Source organism: Elgaria multicarinata, chromosome 6 (genome assembly GCF_023053635.1).
Source record: "Elgaria multicarinata webbii isolate HBS135686 ecotype San Diego chromosome 6, rElgMul1.1.pri, whole genome shotgun sequence".
NCBI classification, from domain to species: Eukaryota; Metazoa; Chordata; class Lepidosauria; order Squamata; family Anguidae; genus Elgaria; species Elgaria multicarinata.
In genome coordinates, this window is record NC_086176.1 from 49,130,920 (window position 1) to 49,152,537 (window position 21,618).

The 21,618-nt window shown below is 41.0% G+C and overlaps 1 protein-coding gene across 4 annotated transcripts in view; it reads left to right on the plus strand.

Annotated features, from left to right (window-relative positions):
• The window catches only part of LOC134400794 (transducin-like enhancer protein 4), a 151,465-nt gene that overhangs the window by 35,687 nt on the left and 94,160 nt on the right, over positions 1 to 21,618 (plus strand). For all 4 annotated transcript variants that reach the window (XM_063129371.1, XM_063129372.1, XM_063129373.1 and 1 more), the window contains exon 5: positions 15,353 to 15,415. In XM_063129371.1, the coding sequence (XP_062985441.1) occupies positions 15,353 to 15,415 (63 nt within the window). The remainder of the gene's footprint in view (positions 1 to 15,352; positions 15,416 to 21,618) is intronic.

Consider the following 21,618-nt stretch of genomic DNA (forward strand, 5'->3'; position numbering starts at 1 on the left):
TGTTGCTTTGAATGTTTATGTTGACTTCTCTCCATGATACAGTGGTGGTGAGTGGTTTGCTACTAGAAGTGGATGGAATCGCAAAAAAAAATAAAGTGTGCCCTGGTAGGGCAGGCCAAGCAACTAAAACAAAACAAAACAAATCAGCCTGGTGCTCCCCCCCCCCCCCCCCGCTTTCAGGCCAGTTTCTATAAAAGCAAGGGGCGAGGACACCCCCCTCCACTTTGGTCTCTGGGGCTGTTTGCATGACATGACAGCCCACTGGTGCTGTCAGGCAGTGGTGTGTGCATGACACGTGTGCCCCCCCAGTTGGAATATGCAGCCCCCACTTGGGTGTTGACATGTCATATGCAAACCCAGCAACCCTGGGCTATGTAAGGGTTAAACATCCCTTACATTACCAACTGTCTGCTTTAGGGTTACGTGATGGTTTAACAACACACTCGTCACATTCACACAACATGACAACCCCAGAGCAGGTGCTGGGTTAAATAACGGATGACAAATTGCGGTGTGTCATCCAAACCCACTGTTGGAATAGATGGCTCATTCTGCCAACCACCACTGATACTCTGTCCTTGTACCTGCTCTGCCCTTTGACTCTGTCCCTGCCACCTGCTCCACACACACCCATGTTACCAATATTTTATGAAATACAGTTACTAAAAGACCAGAATGTTTGATTTCAAGCATTGCATTCCAGAGTGTGCATCCTGTGTCTTTGAGCCTGGATAAGTTGCCCTTCTGGTCTTAAAATGCAAATAGATGTAAGAATGAAGTCCAGAGTTGGTAAAAGTGATTGGAGTGTTGCCACTGGCAGCAAAGGGTAACCATGTAGGATTCGTTTGGCATTTAAAAGGTCTTATCTGGAATCTTAGCCTGAGAGTTCAAGGCGTGTTGCAGCTCAAACTGACTTCATGTGTAATTACGATACAGCCAAACATCCCCACTGCCAAGCTGTAGATGCGCTGTGATTCTGTCATCCTCTTTAATGGGATGTGGGGAAAAATGATAGAAGAATGGTTTCAGCAAGCCTGTGACCCAGGAATAATTTGTATACCACTAATGATACCTTTGTGCGGACTGTACACAACAGAACAAAATAAAGGCTTGTCACGTGCCCAGGGAGTTGTGCTATCCTTTTATAGGAGAGCGATGCCAGAACATCTGTGTCCTTTAGTTTCAGGGCTGTGGTTGTTTGGGTTTTTTGGTGGTTTCTTTTTTTTTTTTTTTTGGTTTTTGGGGCGAGGCTCCTTTTTGCAGGGAGGGGGAGGTAATTTGAATTCTCCCTTTGTAGAACTCTTAAAATGATCTGCTTTAGCAGGTGGCAGGTTACAGCAAGTTTTGGGTGAACACATAGAACAACCCGCTTATTTGCAATAAACTTTTATTTGATGGTTAAGATAAATCTTTGGCTTTGAGGGAAGGATTTAGACGGGCTTCTGGGTGGCCAGCCCCAAGTATTGTAAAAACAATGAGTCAGCCACCCTGCATAATCATGAGAATTTAAACATAAAATAAACCTTGGTTGCCATTTCATTTTCTAACAATCAGCATTCCATAGAGTTTCTGTCTACCTCCTCCTCCTTTTCCCAGGAAAATCCCCCCCCCACTAATGCTTGAGATTCTCCTTATTATTTTTACTCATAATAAGATGTCATGTTTGTAGGTAATCTTCTGAAGTTTACAGTCTAAACTTTTAAGGTGTTTTTCTTCTTTGCCAGGCGAGAACACGTCAGTTTGCGGTGCCACAAAATAAACAAGCTGAGCAGTAATTTTGCCAATTGCCATATTGGGGAAGTAGCTGCCATTTTTGCCAGGACAAATGCAGTTGTTGGAACTAAATGTATCTTCCTGCAGTTGTTCTTGGGGGCCTTTTCATGAAAATTTCTCACCAAGGGTATTTCAGGTATGGTTGAAGGAATTATAGTCTGTTTGGTTAAAGCTTGAGACCTGTTCATATCTCTTTCAGAATAAAATGGTGCTAGGAACAGAAGTAGGTGTTGTATGGAGTTGTTTACTGAGTTTTGGTGGGAAGCATCTCTCTCTGGCTCTGTGTCTAATGTATAGGCACACGAACACACACACATCCTGAAATAATATATACCCATTTTGACCTGAATCCTTTTTTACTTACTGTGTTTGTACCAAATTAGCTTTGAATTTCAACTGGCTTCCAACTCTGGCTTGTTGCAAAAGAGAGAAACTAGAGTTACAAGGTTTGGACATCAACCCTGAGTTGTTTAGCAGGTGGGAGCGACTGAACAGTAGTATGCCAACTCATTCACAACAACCCAGGTTTTTGTTTTGTTTTGCTTTAAATCTCAGTTGTTGTTGTATGTGAACCTGCCCATTGTCTGTACTGCAGTAATCTTTTCCCAGTGGTCATAGACCTTAAACTTTCACACAAGTGAATAATACTGGTGATCATCATGAGACTTAACGTTGTGCTGGTAACCTGTATTTAAAAAGGGTGTCTGCATAGTTACAGCAGAAATGAAGAACATTCATTTAGTGACTCGAAACATATTATTATCTCAACATGCTCTGCTTGTTTTCTTGATTTTATTTTTTTAACCTTGTTCAATGTCTGTTCCTTTCACACATCTTCCTACTAGCACAAGAAAAACCATAACTCAGTGCTTTCCAGGAAGATGACCTTAAATCCTTATTTTCTTCTTCTGTACATTCCCATCTCTTATCTTTGAGGAAGGTACTCTTCTAACAAATGCATGAAACCTGATTTTCCAGCATGGATTCATGGAAGAGTGGATAGCTTAGGAGTGGCATTGATTGCTGTAATTAAAATTGTGTAAAGTTTTGCTTTTCATCAAACAGAATTTTATTTAATACAATTATTTATATCCCTCCCTTTCAGGGTTAAAAAAAATCCTTTCAAGATGGCTTACAGGTAACATAAAATATGCATTTAGAAAACCAAAATAAGCAATATCCAGTGCTGTCATAGAGCTAATGCTAATTGCATTGCATGAGTGTAAACCAATGTTAGCACAACATCTTGGGTAAAGGCAAATACTTGGATGAACTGACCTATATACTATGATCCTGCATTGAGCAGGGGGTTGGACTCAATGGCCTTGTAGGCCCCTTCCAACTCTGGTATTCTATGATTTTAGGTATTTCCTCCGAGGGAGCCTCAGAGGGTGGCAACAGGATAGAGGGCCTTCTCAGTGGTGGCTCCCCAATTGTGGAATGACCAATGAGGTGTGCCTTGCACCAATATCATTACATTTTCAGTGCCAGGTTAAAACTGTCCTCTCCTCTCAGGCAGTTGGCAGCATATAATGAGTTTTTAATGAGGTCTTGGATTGTCTTTGGTTGATAGTGAAAATTGTTTTTAGATATTGTGTGTGTATGTGTGTTGTTTCTGTGTGTGCTATCTGTGTATATGTTTTTATGTAGATGATTTTGCACTTTGTGTAATGTATTTTTAATGGCTTTTCATTTTTGTGGACCACCCAGAGAGCCTTGGCTATGGGGCAGTATAGAAATTTAATAAAAGATATAAATGAAATGAACCAGGAAAAGTGGTGCTTTGCCACCAAATTTTGGTGGCACATCATTACTTCTCTCCTTTCCCTAGCAAGTGCTAATGCCATTGCATTAGAGTTGGTTTGTGCTAGGGCAGCATAGTTAGCACTAGTGGTGTGTCACTAGTTGAATGTTGAATGCAAAATGTTAAATCAGAATGTGAGAAGGAAAAGGTTAACCAGTGAATAGCAATCAAAAGGGAGAGAAACATGATCCTCTTTGCATAAAAGAAATAAAGCAGATGGCGGAATGTAACACTAATTAGAGGCTTCAGGTGGGAATAGGAAAGGGTGAGTCAGCAATCCTGTGGGTCCCACCCTTGGAGGAAGAGGTTTGCTCTGCAGGCCTTCCTGTTGTGGGCACAGAAACCTCTGCTGCACTGGCAAAGGGGGACATGGTGGGGGTGGATCAGCAGAGGCTTTGGATCTCTGGCATTCAAAGGCCTCCTGTATTTATTCATTTATTTATTATTGCATTTATATCCCACCTTTTTTCCTCCAAGGAACCCTAGGCGGCGTACATAATCCTCCATTTTATCCTCACAACAACAACCCTGTGAGGTGGGTTGGGCTGAGTGTGTGTGACTGGCCCAAAATCACCCAGTGGGTTTCCATGGCCAAGTGGGGACTAGAACCCAGATCTCCCAATTCCCAGTCCAACACTTTAGCCACTAGGATGTTTTTAGGATGTTTTAGCAATGTATATTATGTTTTTAATTCAGTTTTATGTATTTTGTATTTACTCTTGTTCCCCGCCTCAATCAAAATGGAGAGGCGGGTAAGAAATTATTATTATTATTATTATTATTATTATTATTATTATTATTATTATTATTATTATTATTCCCTTGGGACCAGGGAAAAGTACCCCAGCCTTGGAGCTGACATACTTCTTTTCCCTTCAGCTACTCTCCCGGCTTCCAACTAGTAGGCAGGAGTCCAGTGGAGCTTTTTGTTTGGCTTCCGGGTTCTCCTGCCACATCTTTTGGATTGCTCTGTAAAAGAACACTGCAATAACAATCCAGTCAGGGCAAAAAACAAGGAGAATGAGCCAAAGGGTGGCCAGAATTAATAGAAAAGAAACAAATGTTAGCAATATTTGACAAGTGAAAATGACAAGACCTTACTTTAATGATGAAATCTGGGGGTGAGGGTGGGGTGGGGGAAGGAGAGAAGAATAAAAATAAGACCAAGATCTGTCTTGAGGAAAAGAAGGGACGATTGCACCATAATCAGGCAAACAGGAGGAATGGAGAGAGAAAAGTCTGGAGGAAAAATAAATTCTGTCTGTGAAAGATGTCTGTTCATTCTTTTAAGCAACAGCTATGAGGAACTAACAACATGACAAGATGAAAGATGAATGGATGAAGAAAATGACACAAATAGGCAATAGAAAAGAATAACTGATATTGTCAGCATAGACATAGGGTTGGATCCAGGCCTAGCCATGCTTACAGTAGACTTATTGAAATCTATGGTACAAATAAGTTATGACTAAAGTCTCATGGATTTCTGCGGAACTACTGTACTAAGTCTGAATCCACCCAATAATGAATATAAAAATATTGAACAAGAGAACCCAAAGGACAAGAAGGAAAATATAAGACAGGGCCTGTAACAAAATCTTGAGGTGCTCAGGCAGTTTGAGTGAAAGGAAGAGAGGCCGGTTACAGAAACACAGTAAGTATTGTTAGAAAGATAAGAAAATCAAAACAAAAAAAGAATCTTGAAAACCCACTGCACACACACACACACACAGAGTGAGAGAGGAGACAGAGGAGCGAATGATCTACCATATCAATAAGGGGAATCAGTCAAGAAGAAGAATAGAATACTCCTGATGCTGTTTAGACAAAGAAAATTAGGTAAGGGAAGGGAAGCATTTCTGTTCAATAGTAGACACAAAACCAGATTAGTAAGGATAAAAGCAAGTTATATAAAAGGAATCCAAACATTGGACGAGAACAACATGTTCAAGCAATTTAGAAACAAAAGAAGAGAAACTGAATGATAGTTAGCAAACAAGAAAAAATCAATAGTAGATTTTTTTTATAGAACTGGCAGAAGTAAAGCATATTTAAAGTCTTTAAAGAAATAGCAGATTTTAAGGGAAGTTTAAAATACAAAGAAGTGAAGATATGAGAGGAATAGTATCAAAAGCAGAAGTAGTCTTGGATGGAGGCAAAAGAAGTGAGGGAGAGATCCTAGGTAATTGGCGAGAGAAGAAAACTGAGAAGTTTATCATGGCAGACCTTTTGGAAAGAAGAGTTCTAGAAAGCAAAGAAGAGTAACAGAAACAGGATTAAACAGCAATAGATGGGCCGGGGGGGCGGGGAGGAATTGGCAAAACCCCGAAGTTATTGTTGTGGGAGGGAGAGGTAGAAGGATGGAACAAGGAATTAACTGCGGAGAGCAAAACTGAGAAATGTTGAATAATAAAATGCTTTAGGAAAGGGAAGCGCAGAAGAAAAGGAGGAAAGCAGAAATTATCCTGCGGAAAACTGGAGTGCACTTCCACCATTAACATCCAGCAGTTTGATGACATGAAGAAAAATAATGCATTTAACATGGTAATGAATAATAATTAATAGAAGCCAGAACAATCAACTGGAGATAGAAAGTGATAATATGACCTCACTAAGAGAAGATGCAGAAAGAAGCTGGTGGAGGAGAAAGGATTTAATTAGTGCTATAGGGATGGGCATCTCCCAACCCTATAGCAGCCTCCCAGGGGACTTTTGCAGTCCCCACAGCAGCCATGGCACTGCATCCCCAGTCCACAGGGAATATTAAACCTCCAAATTATCCACTTGATCAGTATGGATATTATAATCACTCAGAATAAGAACGATAGTTCAAAGTTAGGGAAGGGACCAGGGATGGTAAGTCAAAGCAGGAAGAATATTTATGCGTTAAAACAATTGAGTATACTAAAAAAAAACCCGAGGAGAATACAATATAGGACAAGAGTGGGGGGAAAGGCAATGGGATGACAGAAGAAAACTGCTTCCAGCTTGTTAGAGGATGTGTGTGTGTGTGTGTGTGTGTGTGAGAGAGAGAGAGAGAGAGAGAGAACAAACATAGATAAGAGTAACTGTCAGATGGTGAGATGCAAGTCTTGGTCAGAGCAAAACAGGAAAACGATGAAAGAAATGTCATGAACAACAGTAGCCTTATTAGCAGCTGAATGACACTTCATCTATTTTCTTTTCTTGCACTGTACTGACCAGGGACAGAGATCAAGTTAGACAGAGGATTCAAAGTAACATTGCCTGCTGGTATTAACAGATGAGACAGATTAATAGCATACGAAAAGTAGGACCAGGCAAAAAGTAATTGCGTGTGCCCACACACGCACACACGCACACACTCACTCCCTCCATTGCCTTTTTTAAACTTCTTTTTAGTCACTCCAGGATATGTTAGTCACCAGTGCTTAATTGGTTCTTACAATGTTGAATTTTGACAGGGGAGACCTAGGTTCAAATTCACTCACTATCTCTCAGCCTAACCTATGTCACAGCATTATTGTGAACATCAAATGAGGGAGAAGAATCTGGGAGGGATTGGAGTAATCTAGAATACAGTAAACCTCTCTCTCTGAATTTAGCATATATTTGTCTTTGTTGCTGCTCTATAAAAGAATGCTGATCAATTAGTGACCAATATTTTGGATGGTCGGTTGTTGTTGTTTTGCCTTGACTAGTAAACAGTCAGATGCCAACCCAACATAATATGTCACTGTCAGAATGAGTTTCTGCAGTGGGTCATAATTTTGATACTTGGATTTTAAAAAATTGATATTTGGTTTTAAAACAATCTGTAACCTGTATCTAAGCTGGTTACAACCGCACAGAAGAGCCTGGATCATGTCAGAGCGAGGAGGATCAGGAGCCACACAGCAGTGTGGGTATGTAAGCCACTTGTACCATTGCCATGCTGTGCAGCTCAGCCATCGCATACCTTGTGAAGGTAGATCTAGGCAAATCACACCTGCGGCCTCCAGTCTTGCATGCAATAGCTTTAAAAACAGCTCTCTGGCGGAACCTGGGGCTCTAATGCTAATGCGTAGGTTTGTTTATTTATTTATTTATTTATTACATTTTTATACCGCCCAATAGCCGAAGCTCTCTGGGCGGTTCACAAAAATTAAAACCATGATAAAACAACCAACAGGTTAAAAGCACAAGTACAAAATACAGTATAAAAAGCACAAGCATTTTTAAGCATTTTTGTGATGTGAAAATGCTGGTACAATTCTGGCATTTCTCAGATCATTCTGTGCATGTGACTTCGCACATACGTGTATGTGTTCCTATTTAAGTGAGTGAGCATGTAAGTGCTTTCAGTAACGTGTTTTTGGTGCGGCCCACCAGGCAGATTCAAATTTGCCATGTGATCCCCTGTCTACAAAACGTACCCTACCTGCATAGGGACAGAACCATGGCTTAGTGGGCAAGCATTTACTTTACATACAAAACATCCCAAGTCCAGTGCTTTGCATCTCAAGTTAGAAGGAGGTATCAGATAATATGAAAGATTCTCTGCCTGAGCTCGTGGAAAGTTGCTACTATTCAGAGTAGAAAACACTGGACCAGGCAGCCAAATAGCCTGACCCTGAAATAAGAGAGCTTCCTATGTTCCTATGCATTATGCTTGGGAGAGATGACTACTAGTCTGCTAGTTGACTGCTTTAATATGAAAATCATAGCTTTAGCCTTTCCTGGCTCTCAGCGACATATCTGTGCAACTGTAGTGTTTTGTTAATGAGTATCGTGCCTGGAATGTTAGTCTCTGATTGGTAGCTCCGTATTCTATTTTGGGTTAGATGGGTTTTGAAGGCTTTTCCTTTTAAAAGATTGCATAGCGAGAAGGTCGAAAGGATTGCTGATGAAAGAAGGAAATCTAAATTGCACAACTATGAGTGTATCTTTCATTCGGGTAATGACTTTGCATGAAAGAGCATTTTATCATTGAGTGTAATGGCAAACTGATCAAAGTAGAATGCAGTTTTAAAATGTCCCTCTAGAGGTGGTCTATCTTTCTCCTTCTATTAGAATAAAACTCACAGGGGCAGATGCCAGACTAGGTGACTGCATAGTTAGGGTGACCATATTTGGGAAACCAAAAAAGAGGACACCTAGTGTGTGTGTGGGGAAGCAGCTTTCTGAGTCCTGCAGAAAGTACGTTATTCCCCCGCCACCTTAAAGAACCCAATTGGAGTGGAGGAGGAGAAAGGATTTCATTCTGCACCACCACCATCCACCCCAATTGGGGCCTTTTCTATAATGTCCATGAATGACCCACTTTCCCCTTTAAGACCTCAATTGGAGCTCGGGGTGGGGGAATGATGTGCCTCAAGAAAGCATGTCATTCCCTCCTGCCATGCTAATGGCAGCCTTAAAGGGGAAGGTGTGTCATTCCAGGACATTATTGAAAATTATAAAAAATCCCCCCTGACACCATGGAAAGAACAAAAACCAGGACAAATCCGGGGAAATCCTGACAGTTGGTCACCCTAGCATAGTACATCATGCACCCTTGTGTATTACTGGATCAGATCTCGTGAACAGAAAGCACTTGTTTTCAGGTCGAGCAACTCTCTTTAATTCTGTATTAACTAGCTTTAAAACTTTGTTCATAGATCTGCCAATCTAAATGTCTTCAAGTGAGACTTTATGCTCAATAAAAAAAAACTGGATGCTTTAAGAAAAGTGGACTAGAGGATGTGAGAATTATGTAGGAGCAAGATGGGAGAGTTGTCCGGAGACCACAGTTCCTTTCCAGTATTTCTTTTTTTAAAGGGTTTCTTTATTCAGTTGGACTTATGCAGTGGTGTTTACTGTTTCAATCTTGAATAAGCAGTATTAGTTGGAGATGTAAACCTTCCAAACATTTTGAAGCCATCTGAGAAAAAACAACAACCAGACATTTGGGGGGAATATTTCAATATATGATACTAACATTTGTATCAAAAATAAATTTATTTTACTGTATAATAACATAAAATGCATCGTGTGTAACCTAACATATAGAATTGTACTATGTATCATCTTTATGAAATTTACAGAGCAATTTAAATATTTTTTAGTCTGCCCTTTAGGGTACAAACTGTCCCAGGGTGGCTTGCATAAAAGATTCCAATATATGTTTACTCAGACGTATGACCCACTGTGTTTAGTAAAGCTTACTCCCATGTAGCACCCATAGGATTGCAGTTTCAAATGCCTTATTGTGGAGTCTTATACATGTCTGCTCAGCTATAAGCCCCATTTGAGTTCAGTGGGGTTTATTCCCAGGAAAGTGAGTATAGTATTGAAGCCTTAGTTTTAACAATCAAAGTTGTGAATATGCCAAATGTTAGATAGAAAAATGCAAACTGCTGCACTTCTGTGCTACCGAAATGCATGTGTCTTAGTTATTGTCATCTGAGAAGTATAAAAAAGAAGAAGTTGGGAATAAAAACCACAGTTTTTTTAGTAAATGAAAGGAAGCATATTATTTAGACCAAAACCATTTTATAACTTCACAATGTTAAGGACTAGCAGCATATTTTTATGCCAAGTTAAAACTTTATAACATTAAACTCTTCAATACAGACACACAGTATTTGCCATTCTTTAATGGTCAAGATTGTCTTACACAAAAATCTTCCGTGTACACATTTTGAGTGAGTACAGCCGTATCTTGCTCAAATCTCTGCTGTTTGCTGATTACTAAGGGCCACCAGTTCACATGACCCTCAGGCTGATGTTAGGTGCTTGACATTCCTGAGCATTTTGGCTCCCTGCCCACAGACAGCTGATTGTATACAGCCATTGCCATATGCAAGTTTTAGTTCTTTGCGCACCACTGCAAACATAACTTGTGTGTGTTTGTGATGATACAAAGTTTTAATCCAGTGTGAAAGGATGGCTGTGGCTGATGAGCCAGCGTAAGCAGGAATGTCAATCAAATATCACATTGGTTGTCTGAAATGGCCCTGATACAGGGTTCATTTCAGAGAGAGATAATTTGGGAGTTGTATTGATTTATTTGAGCAGGGTGGGCTGGAGTGTGGTAGGCCAATGGGCACCCATTGCTTGAGGCTGTAGTTCATCAACAGGCAAGCTTTTGTATATGACAATGCTGAACTCTTTACAGACAGCTTATTCTTGTGATAAAGGAAGATATAGACATTTGCTCTCCAGGCTCCCTATTTGTCTCACTGTTTGTGTCTTGGTGTTGGGCCTCTGGTACATATAGGAGATTCTTCTGGTGCACAACTCACTCTGCAACTTGTCTATCTTCTACCTGAGCTACTGAAGGTTTTCTTGGATTTAGGGGGATGCCAGCTATCGATTCTGGGAAAAGGACCAACAGGTGCCTGTGTCTAAGCCTATTCAGGGCAGTGAAGGCAGTGAAGAAGCTTTACTTCTCCACCTTGGTTGTGAAGAAACGTTAGTTTCCCACCGCCGTTGCATTGTCTCTATATCATCTAGCTGAGATTTTTAGGGTTGTTTGGGCCTTACTATATGCTGGCCCTAAGGAAGTTGTGGAACCTTGAGGTGCATGCTGGGCCATGTTTGCGAGGTGGTTCCAGGATAAAATCTCCTGCATTCACCTGGTCCTAGATGCCATTTTTATAGCACATGAATCAGGTGAGGCATCCAGAGTGCAGTCTTGCCCAATTTTGTTGGATGGGTTTTCGTAGGTACAGCTCAAGGACATTGTCAGCGTTCTTTGAACTGTTTGTGCAACCACTTCCATATTGGATCCTTGCCCCTCATGGCTTATTAAAACCTGCAGGGAGGGAACAATTGGCCCAGTCAAGGAGGTTATTAATATCTGTTTGTGAGAGGGAGTGCTCCCAGGCTGCTTGAAAGAGGCAGCAGTTAAGACTGCTGGTGAATGATCCTTTCCTGTGCAAGATGCTTTAGTGGATGGTTGTTTGGCAGCTCCGGATGCTTTTAGATAAGACTGATTATCTGGATCCATTTCAGTCAGGGTTCAGGCCAGGTTTTCATATGGAAACAGCGTTGATCATCCTATATAATGACCTATGTCAGAGAGGTAGGGTGAGTGTGAACCTGTTAATTCTCCTTGAGTTCTCAGTGGCTTTTGATACCATCAACCATGGCATCCTTTCGTGATAAGTATCTAAACTGGGACGAGATGTGTGTGTGGGGTTGCTCTTCCTTGGATGGTTGGCTCCAGAAGTTCGTGCTTCGGGGATATTGCTTAGTCCTATGGATTCTCTAATTTGGGATCCCCATTCTATTTAACACCTACATGAAACCGGGTGAAGCTGTGGATGTGCTAGATCAGTGCCTGGCTGTGACAATAGACTGAATGAGGACGAATAAGCTGCAACATCCAAACAAAAGCTGTTGCATGTGCCCATCAGTCTGTGAAGGGTGTCTATCCCTGGCTTGATGTATCGCTTGAATTGTTTATGGTTGTCTCTGATGCTGTTTTAGTTGTTTTATGGGAAGGCTGTATTATAGTGGATAACGATTTTGGCTTTTGATTTTGCTGAAAGTTGCCTTGACTGTTTTTTGAGAACGGTGTCTAAGAAACATAACAAATTACAGATAAATAAGAATTAACAAAAAATTTAAAAGGCTGCATCCGGTGCCAGCCCCAAGACATTTTGCTGCCTGAAGCAGAGGCCAAATAGCGCCCACCCAACTGTCATTGCTAAGGGCAACACTGTAAAAAGTATTGTTATGCTGTTCAGATACTGATTTCTGTATTGATCCTTCCCGCACTTCCTCATGATGCCACCTGAAGCTGGCCACATCACCTGCTGCGTAGCTGAGCCAGCCCTGGCTACATCAGTGATTTACTTCTTTGTGGTGGCTGTTTCATATCTGAGTTATCTTATGCTAACATTAGGCCTCTCCTCCATCCCCTTGCTATTGACTTTAGGTCACTCCCAGATCATTTTGTTCTTGAGTTTTTACTACTTCCACTGTGGCTTTGTTTGCGCTGCCAGATATTTCTGAGTGGATCAGAAGCACAGAAATGGTTTCTCATTATTCACAAGATCCCTGTCCCCTTCTGCTTTGAATGCTTTTATACTTTGATCCCATTAAAGTTACTCAGCACTTGTAACCTCAGGACATAGGAACTTGTAAGCATACCTTCGAATAAATACCACTTTGAGGAACTTAGTTCATGTGTGCACCATTGTATCTGGAGAAGGAGGGATATTATTTCATTGGTGTGTGCCCATGAAAACATGGGTGATTTAAATATGAAAATTATATCTGGTTTGTCATCACATTTATTGGTGATTAAACAGAATGTCTTAATTCTAATTGATCACTCAAATAGAAAGCTTTAATCATCCAACACTTACTTTTTAAATGATAAGTTTACAACAATAGGAAAACCTCCATTTGGGAGATCTCATTGTCTCTAATTATTCTATTATTTTTAAATAGAGAAAAATACATACTTGATTGTATATGATATCCAGTTGAATGATAGTATGTTGCTTTTTCTTTTTGTTAGGGAAAACATCTTATTTAAGAAGGGGGAAAGAGTGCTTGCAAATCTTAGTCATTTTTTAAAAAATTCTTATTGTGTCATGAAAGGCTCCTAACGCCGTTCAAGAAAGTCCATTTTAGTGATGGAAATTAAATTCTTTGTCCGACATTGAAGCTTGAGTGCTTGCTGTTGGAAGGGTCTCTCAGAGCAGTGAATGGTTATTGTTGACCATTATTCATTCCTTAATTGCTGAACTCAGTCTGTCACTGTCATTCCTTACATTTTATTTCCTTTTGGAAGGACTCGTACAATTGAAGAATCTTAAAGTTCCAAGAAATCCAAAGGTCACCTAAGTCTACACTTGCGTGTGAGGCACGATCCTCCATACGTAACTGTTGCCAAATGTTCTCGTGCACAGGAACTCACATGTGTACTTGATGCATGCAGAAATGTTGGGATCTTTTGCAGAGGTACGTGGTGCACAAACGGTCTATTGTGCATTCTACTTCGACAAAAGTTGGGAAGTTAACTCCAGAATGCTGGCAATTCAAGTATAGAAGTTTTGTTTTGCCATAAATATTTTCTAAAAGAAAAAGTACATTATCTGCTAATACTGGAGCAGAAGACTATACCTGGAAATGGTGATGGAATACGAAGAAAATAACAAACACAAAGAAATTAACAAACATAAAAGAGACAGAAGGCAACTTAAGGAACAGAGACAAAGAAGGGAGGTTGGTTAAGTATTGGGGGCACTTGGTCCGAGGTCCCAGGGAAAAACCTAGCACAATGCATTTGACACCTAGCTTGGCTGCAGGAGGAATGAACCATTGTGCCTAAAGGCATCAATTCATAACAGTGATCCATCTTCATCTGTGAGGCCTGGCTCCCTGAGACTCCAAGAGGCCCCCAGAAGGTCAGCAGTCCCATTTTTGTGATACCATGCCCAAAGGAGAGTCTTTGGCTGTTCCAGGCAGGTAGATGAGCCCACTGTGTGATTAAATGGAAGCAACAATTGATGAGGTGAAGCTACAAGGCAGCATAGACTCTTATCTGGATATACAAGGCAGCAAGGTAGTTGAAGTAAAAGAGAAAAACCCTGGATGTGTGGGTTAGGCATCAGAGGTGGAAAGGGAGGAGTGCTAATTGTGGATCACAAGGAATGAGCAGCAAGCCAAGCTAACCCCAGGCAGATCTGCCTATGTCTTGTTCCACAGTCAAATAGCACACAGGATGGGTAGACCCCATTCATAAGTTCAGCTGAAATACAGCAAGACAACAATTCTGGGTGTTCTCACAATGAGGTTTGGTAAAGGGTAAAAGATTGTAGCTCTGGAGAATGAATAGGAAGCCTTCCAGAGGTTTCTGAGCACATAACTGAGTTTAGCCTGGTTACTTGAATATTATGTAAGCTATGCTTTCAAGAGACAATTAGGTGGGCATTCCTTGAACTAAGGAATATTATGAGGGGTGCCCAGGTCATGCTTTACTTGTGGATTTACCTTGAGGTGTGGATGCTTCAGGATTGAACCATATTTCTCCCCAAGGCTTTAGATTACTCAATTGAAAGGTACCACCATTGCTTGTTTAGGGGTGGTGACTTAGAGGTCAGGAATATAGATATTTTGGCAGCAGATTTGGTGGTATGGCAGGGGCAGCTTCCAATGGGTTCTGGGGCGGGGGATCCTAGAGCACTGGAAGTTGCCTAACCCTGTGCCCTCCACAACTATACAAACTACACAGGTACAAGTCATCATGGCTGAGCTTCTCAATAACATAAGAACACTCATGAAATAATCCCATACAATCCATATGGCAAGGTGTTGGTTTTTTTAAAAATAAAATAAAATGATTTTAAGAGTGCTGGAGCTAACAGAACCTCACAGGACATCCCTATTCATCCCTGTAATTGGGTTGGCAGCAAGGCCCAGCCATTAGCTCTGGGGCAGTCAAAGTCATCAATGGTGGTAATACCTATAGAATCTACAGTGATCTTTAATTCCATATTTTTAGGACCCATTTACTGGTCTTGGAGCTATGACAATTGGAACAACCCCCGTACTGCTATTCCCCATATTAAGGGGGATTTATTGCCAGTAGAGAGAGTGGACATTTGAATCCCCCAGAAGTTCCTGTTTCCAAGAATGGGAGTCACTCTGACTGCCGTGGTACAAATTGAACCGTGTGCCACTGCAGTGTCTGAAGCCTGTTGAAAGGGCCAAGGGGCCCCATCTGTCGAAATTCCAGTTCTAAATGCCTGTGCTCGTTATATGTGACTACAATGTTTGCAACCTGTTGCTGACTAACTTTCCCTTTCTCATCCGCAGGCAGAAATTGTCAAGAGGCTGAATGCCATATGTGCCCAAGTCATTCCCTTCTTATCCCAGGAGGTAAGGGGGGTTGTTTACGTGCGTTGACTTCAAGTTGCTTGCTTTTAACTAAAAGGGTGGAGCTCTCTGCCTGCGTGACGCTCGCAAGTGTTTATCATTCACTTCTCTGCAGTTTTCCCGCTTCGCCCACGATTATCTCCCCATTGTGTTAATACTCACTTGGACGGCATATGTATGCATGAGGCAATTTTACACGGTGATCCTAAATACTTGTGCCAGCAGCGTCTCTGCCCTTAGCACCAGTATGAAATCAAGCAAACCTTGCTGCATTTGACTGAGGTTCATCCAGCATCCTGTTTCTGATGGCAGCCAGCCAGATGGCTCTGGAAGCTCTTAGGCAGGGCAAGAAAGTTATAGCCATCCCTTGTTGTTTCCCCCCACCATGTAGCGCTTGGAGCTATACTGCCTCTTGAACATACAGATTTCAGTGGGCTAACTTAGTTACCATCATTGATAAACTTAACCATGAACGGGCCTGTTCAGACAACACGCTAAGCCATGGTTAGGCCGCTCATCCTTTTGCAGCAAATGGTTAGTGAGCGTGTTTAAACTGTGGTTATGTAGGCACCAGGGTGGATTTGATTTAAATCACTACTCAGAAAGACTTGATTTAATCATGTGACTTCCCTCCCCCCACAAAAAAGTGCACTCTTCCTCGCTATATTTTACACAACTCAGAGTTACCAAAGACTCATTCTTGCTGGTATAATCTTAATATTTACAACCAGATAAAGGTTTCATTTTTAGAATAGCAACTTTTCAGATTATATATATATATATATATATATATATATATATATATATATATATATATATAAATACTGATTTGGTTATACTATTAGAAACACATCATAGATAGATAACTATGACATTATTGTGAGGTGAACTAACTATCTCCAGATTAATAGGTTAATCATTCATATTTGGACAACTTCTCCGCTGTACTTTATTGGAAGGAGAAAAATAATCTTACAGAAACCTCTGGAAGAGCATGACATTGTGAATGGATTAATAGAATTCATTTACCAAAAAATTTAAATAGCCTCATGCTACATAATTAAAAACTAATCCTTATTTCATGATGAATAACCTTTGGACTATAATGTATCTTAAATAGAAAACTATCTTTAGATAGATTTTCCCTTAAAAAGCATTTTATTAAAAAAAATCAATTTAATTTTTTTTAAATTGATTTAAAAAAAAATCTGATTTTTATCCACCCTGGTAGTCACCATGGTTAAGAATGGTTCACACGCCACACTAAGCCATAGTTCACACACCACGCTAAGCCATAATGTTTAGCTCAAAATGCTTAACCACAGTGGCTTAGCATGTCATCTGAATATGGTCATTGTATCTAGTTCCTTTTCTTTAAAGCTATGTTACTTTCCATCTCTAGGTCTTGGGAAGGCGAGTTCCATAATGGGAGTTTGTGGAGTCGGCAGCCAGTACGCCTGCATCCTACACCCTTTTGTCCTGCTGCAGGACGCAATGGGATCAGGCTGTTAGTTTTATAAAAATGTTTGCCTGTCATGTCGATGCATTGGTGCTCAGAAATATGATTCTGTCAAGCTGGCATCTAATAGGATATATTGAAAAATTGCTGGAAAGGCATGATTTGTGCAGCATACTTGACAATTGGTGTTCAGCTTGGCAGAAAATACGAAGAGCCATCAACTTCTGGTGCTCTAAGACAGTAAACAGCGTAATGCAGGTCCCCTCCCCACATTCCCTGGTTTCCCAATATTTTTATCTGTAGCTCAGTGATAAGGCACATTCTTTGCATACAATAGGTCCCAGGTTCAGACCCAAGCATCTCCAGGTAGGGCTGGAAAAGACTGCCAGTCAGTGTAGAGTAGGCAATACAGATAATGATGGACAAATAGCTTGATTCTGTGTAAGGCAGAGACGTATATATTTCTATTCACTAAAGTTTTTTTTAAAAAAATCTGGGCACTTGCAGGGAGAAAATAAATAGACCTGGAGAGCTAGTTTCCCAAAGCATATTATTTCCTTGAAATGGTGTATCATACTTTCCAAGTATGTGAGGATGGAGGATAAATAGTGAGAGATCAGACTCCAGGCTTCTTTTGGGAACTTGCTGTCGTTGACCTGGAATGGGAGAAATAAAATATGTCTTCTTCTTTTTTAGGCAATAAAAATGCCATGTGAATTAATAGTGGATTACTGTTGGTGCAGCAGAGGGTAGGGTTGTCTAAATTGGCAGGCCTTGCTCAAGAGGAGCACCTTTCATGCATCATCTGAGATTATTTGGCTCTTTCCTTCTGCTTCCCAATAAGCCTGCAAAAAGCAGTCCGGTTCTAGAGACTTCTGTTTATAGCAGGAGCAAGGAAGCATGTATTCATGCTTTTCACTCCATAACAATCTCTTGCATCTTATGGGTCCAACCCACTTTAGACATTTTTTGTTGCTGTGTTTAGTCGGGGGTGGAAATTGGGTTTGGTTTCAATGAAAAATATATATATTTATTTCATTTCATAGGCTACCCTATCCCAAAGGCAAAAGCAACCCCCCACCCCACCCCCATAGAGCAGACCGGAATAAAAGTGTAATATGCCACATTTTTCTCAGTTTTGGCAGTGTAACCCTTGAACCACAAAGGCCAGCCCAAATAAACAGGTCTTTCACTGCTTCTGCATGGTGCTCAGGTTTGGATTTTGAGGCTATAATGAGAGGGAATTCCTCTATGGGAGGGCACATAGTATTTATTTTATTTTATTTTTACCATTTGACACTGAAATCTGATGCAGGGGTAGTATCATTATGAGTGTATCCTGAACAAGGCTGAAGAGGTAATTGTGGCGTTACACCCCACAAGTCAATTCCAAATGTATGTCTGCAGTGGGTAAGTCTGTGGTTTTTAGAATGTTGGCCTGAGAGGGCGGAGTTAGAATGTCTTGGGAGGGGGAGGAGTGATATATAAGGGAATGACTGAGGGGATTGGGAGTTCTTGTTCTTTTCAGGAAACCGTTTCAGGGAGACTTGTTAGGTACTCTTAGAGTCTGTAGTGCTCTCTGTGTTCAGGTCTGGAGAATTTGAGAGTCAGTGTAGTGAGTGGTGTCTTTAGAGTGTGGTGTGCACGTAGTGGAAGTATATTAATCAATACTGATAATAAAGAAAGTTCAAGAGTGATTGTGTGAAAAAAAGGAAAGCGCGAATGTGAATGAGTGACCGGATTGTATGAAAGGTTTCAAAAAGGTTTTTAAATGTTGTTATTTGAAACAAAGCTTATGAACTTTTAAAAATAAATTTTGATTGTTTTGTTTTTAAACTACCACAAAAAGCCCACATGTCTGTTTGGCATTTATCATCTTAAGTTTACACATATAACACCCACTCTGACAATCATTCACCTAAGCAGATATAACTCACAGCGCATTATTATATATATTAAAATCCATTCTCCATTTTAAACCCCTTTCTCCACATAGTTTGGAGGAAGGTGGGTTTTTATCCCTTGCCTCAGGCGTATCAAGTGGTGGTGCTTGATTTGAGCAGGGAGTAGCCTCGGCCGGGTCTGGTGTTCAGAGCCTGTGTCGCCCCATAATAAGTGGTGGCAGACATGAGGTCTGGTGTTCAGAGCCTGTGTTGTTGCAGTAATCCTCTAAGATATTTCAGGCCTAAATCACTTACGTTTCGTAGATTATAACCAAACCTTAAATTGTAGCAGCAAAAGAATATTATTATTATTATTATTTATTTATATAGCACCATCAATGTACATGGCGCTGTACAGATACATAGTGTCCCAGTGCAGAAGTTGGAGCAGTGGCCCAGTGGATTGCTGTAAACATCACCAGCTGACAATTTCAAACAGTTTTCAAAATGCTGTTGGGTTGTCGGAAGGCATCCTGGCCACTACTGCTGTCTGGTCTTTCTAGGCTATAGCTGTGGATCAGAAGTCTTTTTAGTCAGGAAGACAAGAAGTGCAGCATGTTAATGTTACGAATTTAATCCAGCCATTCTCCAGGGCTCCTTGGAGGAAATCATAGCTCTCAACTAAAGTTGAGAAGGAATTGGTATTTATTGTGTAAATGCCAGGTGTGCAGTGCATAATGTCATCATGTGTGCTATTAGGTAGTAATACTAGGCACCTGCTTTCAGATGCCCTGTGTTACTTACCTACCTTTTGTGATTGCTTCTTTAGATGTTTCCTTTTAGAAGTTAACATGATATTTACCATTTCCATTTTCCATTTAGGGTTCCAATTTAGAAAATGAGATTTTGTGTTCTCTCTTAACTGGCTATGCAAATGAGAAAATGGGCTTCTTCTGGGTTTTTTAAAATAGATTTTCTCACTGAAATGGCTGAGGCCGGTGATCAACGATACCTGCTTTATCATCCCATTGAGGTTCATGAGCACATATGTAAAGACAAACCCCTGACCTCTAAACCTTGGGATTATTTATTTATTTATTTATTTATTACATTTCTATACAGCCCAATAGCCGGAGCTTTCTGGGCGGTTCACAAAAATTAAAAACATTCAAAGTATAAAACAACAGTATACAACCATAATATAAAATCCAATATAAAAGCTCAACCAGATAAAAACAGCAGCAATGCAAAATTACAAATTTAAAACACCAAGTGTTTCTGCTGGGTGGTACTTTTATCAACAAAGTTGTTTTTTCTCCTCCCAGTCTTACACATGCACCCCCATACATACCTGACCAGGGAGTAATGTGACTCCAAAAAGGCTCTTGCCCGATTTTCCTAATAGATTTTAAGAGGAATGCTAGAAGGTGGAAATGGCTGAAGGGATGCATCGTTCCACCCCCTTCCTCCATTTTATTGGTCCTATTCTCCTGAGCCATATACAAGCAGCAGAAGCTTGGATAGGAAAGTTTCTTCTTTAGTTCCACCCACCCTGTGTTCTCTTCCCACCACCTTACCATCTGGTTAGCCACAGGAAGCAACATTTAAGTGCCAGTAACCACATTGTTTTGTTTAAGCAGTGCCTTCCCAGAATTGTGCTCATCGTTGGACAATACTGCTGAAGTGTGCCTAATTCTGAGTTGCTTCCATTTCTCTTCATGAGGGTGTTTTGAAACCACACCCATGATTGACACTGTTTAGTGTGAAAGACAGCTGAGAAGTGCAAAATCTGGTGGCTTCCGCAGAACCTTGTAGCTGGAACATTAATCTCTCCAGTTCTTCACAGCCCATAGCACAGCTTTCCCCAACTTGGTGCTGCAACTTCTATCATCACCGTCCAGCCCGGCCATGGCTGGGGATGATGGGAGTTGTACTACAAAACATCAGGAAGGCTGCTCTATCGCTTGGCCTTGGGTATTGATTTGACCAGGCTCATCCATGAATGACATGTTTGAGTGGGGACTGAAACATGGGTCTGCTGTGTCCAGACTAAGGGTTCTCTTTACTATACCACATTGTCCCTGTTGTGTTGGCCTTCATGACTTGAAGACCTGTCTAGTTATAAGCCAGGAATCCAAAAAGAATGAATCGCCAGATAGGGAAGTATTTTGCCAGAGTCAGAACTGTCACGCAGCTTGAGTGACGCAACCTACTTCAGGCGGTAATATGAAGGTGTAGTAGATGAAGGCAGCAATTTGTACTTGACAGGTGGAGCAAGACTCTTTGAAGTGTTGAATTGGGATGGGCAGGTGGCAGAAAGACACCATTTTGGCTCCGCTTTAGGCAGCGGAATACGTTCAGCAAGCTAAAGAAGGGGATGGGGATAGAGGAAGGAAGTTCAGGGAAAGTTCATCATCAAGAGAGATTTCCCCACATGTTTGTTATGGAAATGTTACGTTACATAGCTGCTGCTTCCTCTTATCAATGGGGAAATGTGCTGCTTCATTAAGACCATGGCTTTATTCATTTCATAGAAAATCCTGGTCCTGCTGCCCTTCAAGTCCAAGAAGGCTTGTGATCAGTACGTGCCCAAGACTTCCCTCTGCAGTGATGTAGAGGGAGCCAATCTTAGGCATGTACTGATTAAAAGACTATGCCATCAAAACCTGGAAAGGCAGCAGTTTTGGGTTTTCCATGTAATGAATAAAGGCTGGATGTTACTGTTAGTGCTGAATTAGCACATTTCGGTGGAGTGTCAGAAAGCTCCAAAGGGTGAGCACTTTTTCCTTCCCGACCTTGTGAAGCTTTGATGCTCTGCAGAACACACACACACACACACACACACACACACAGACAGGTCAGAC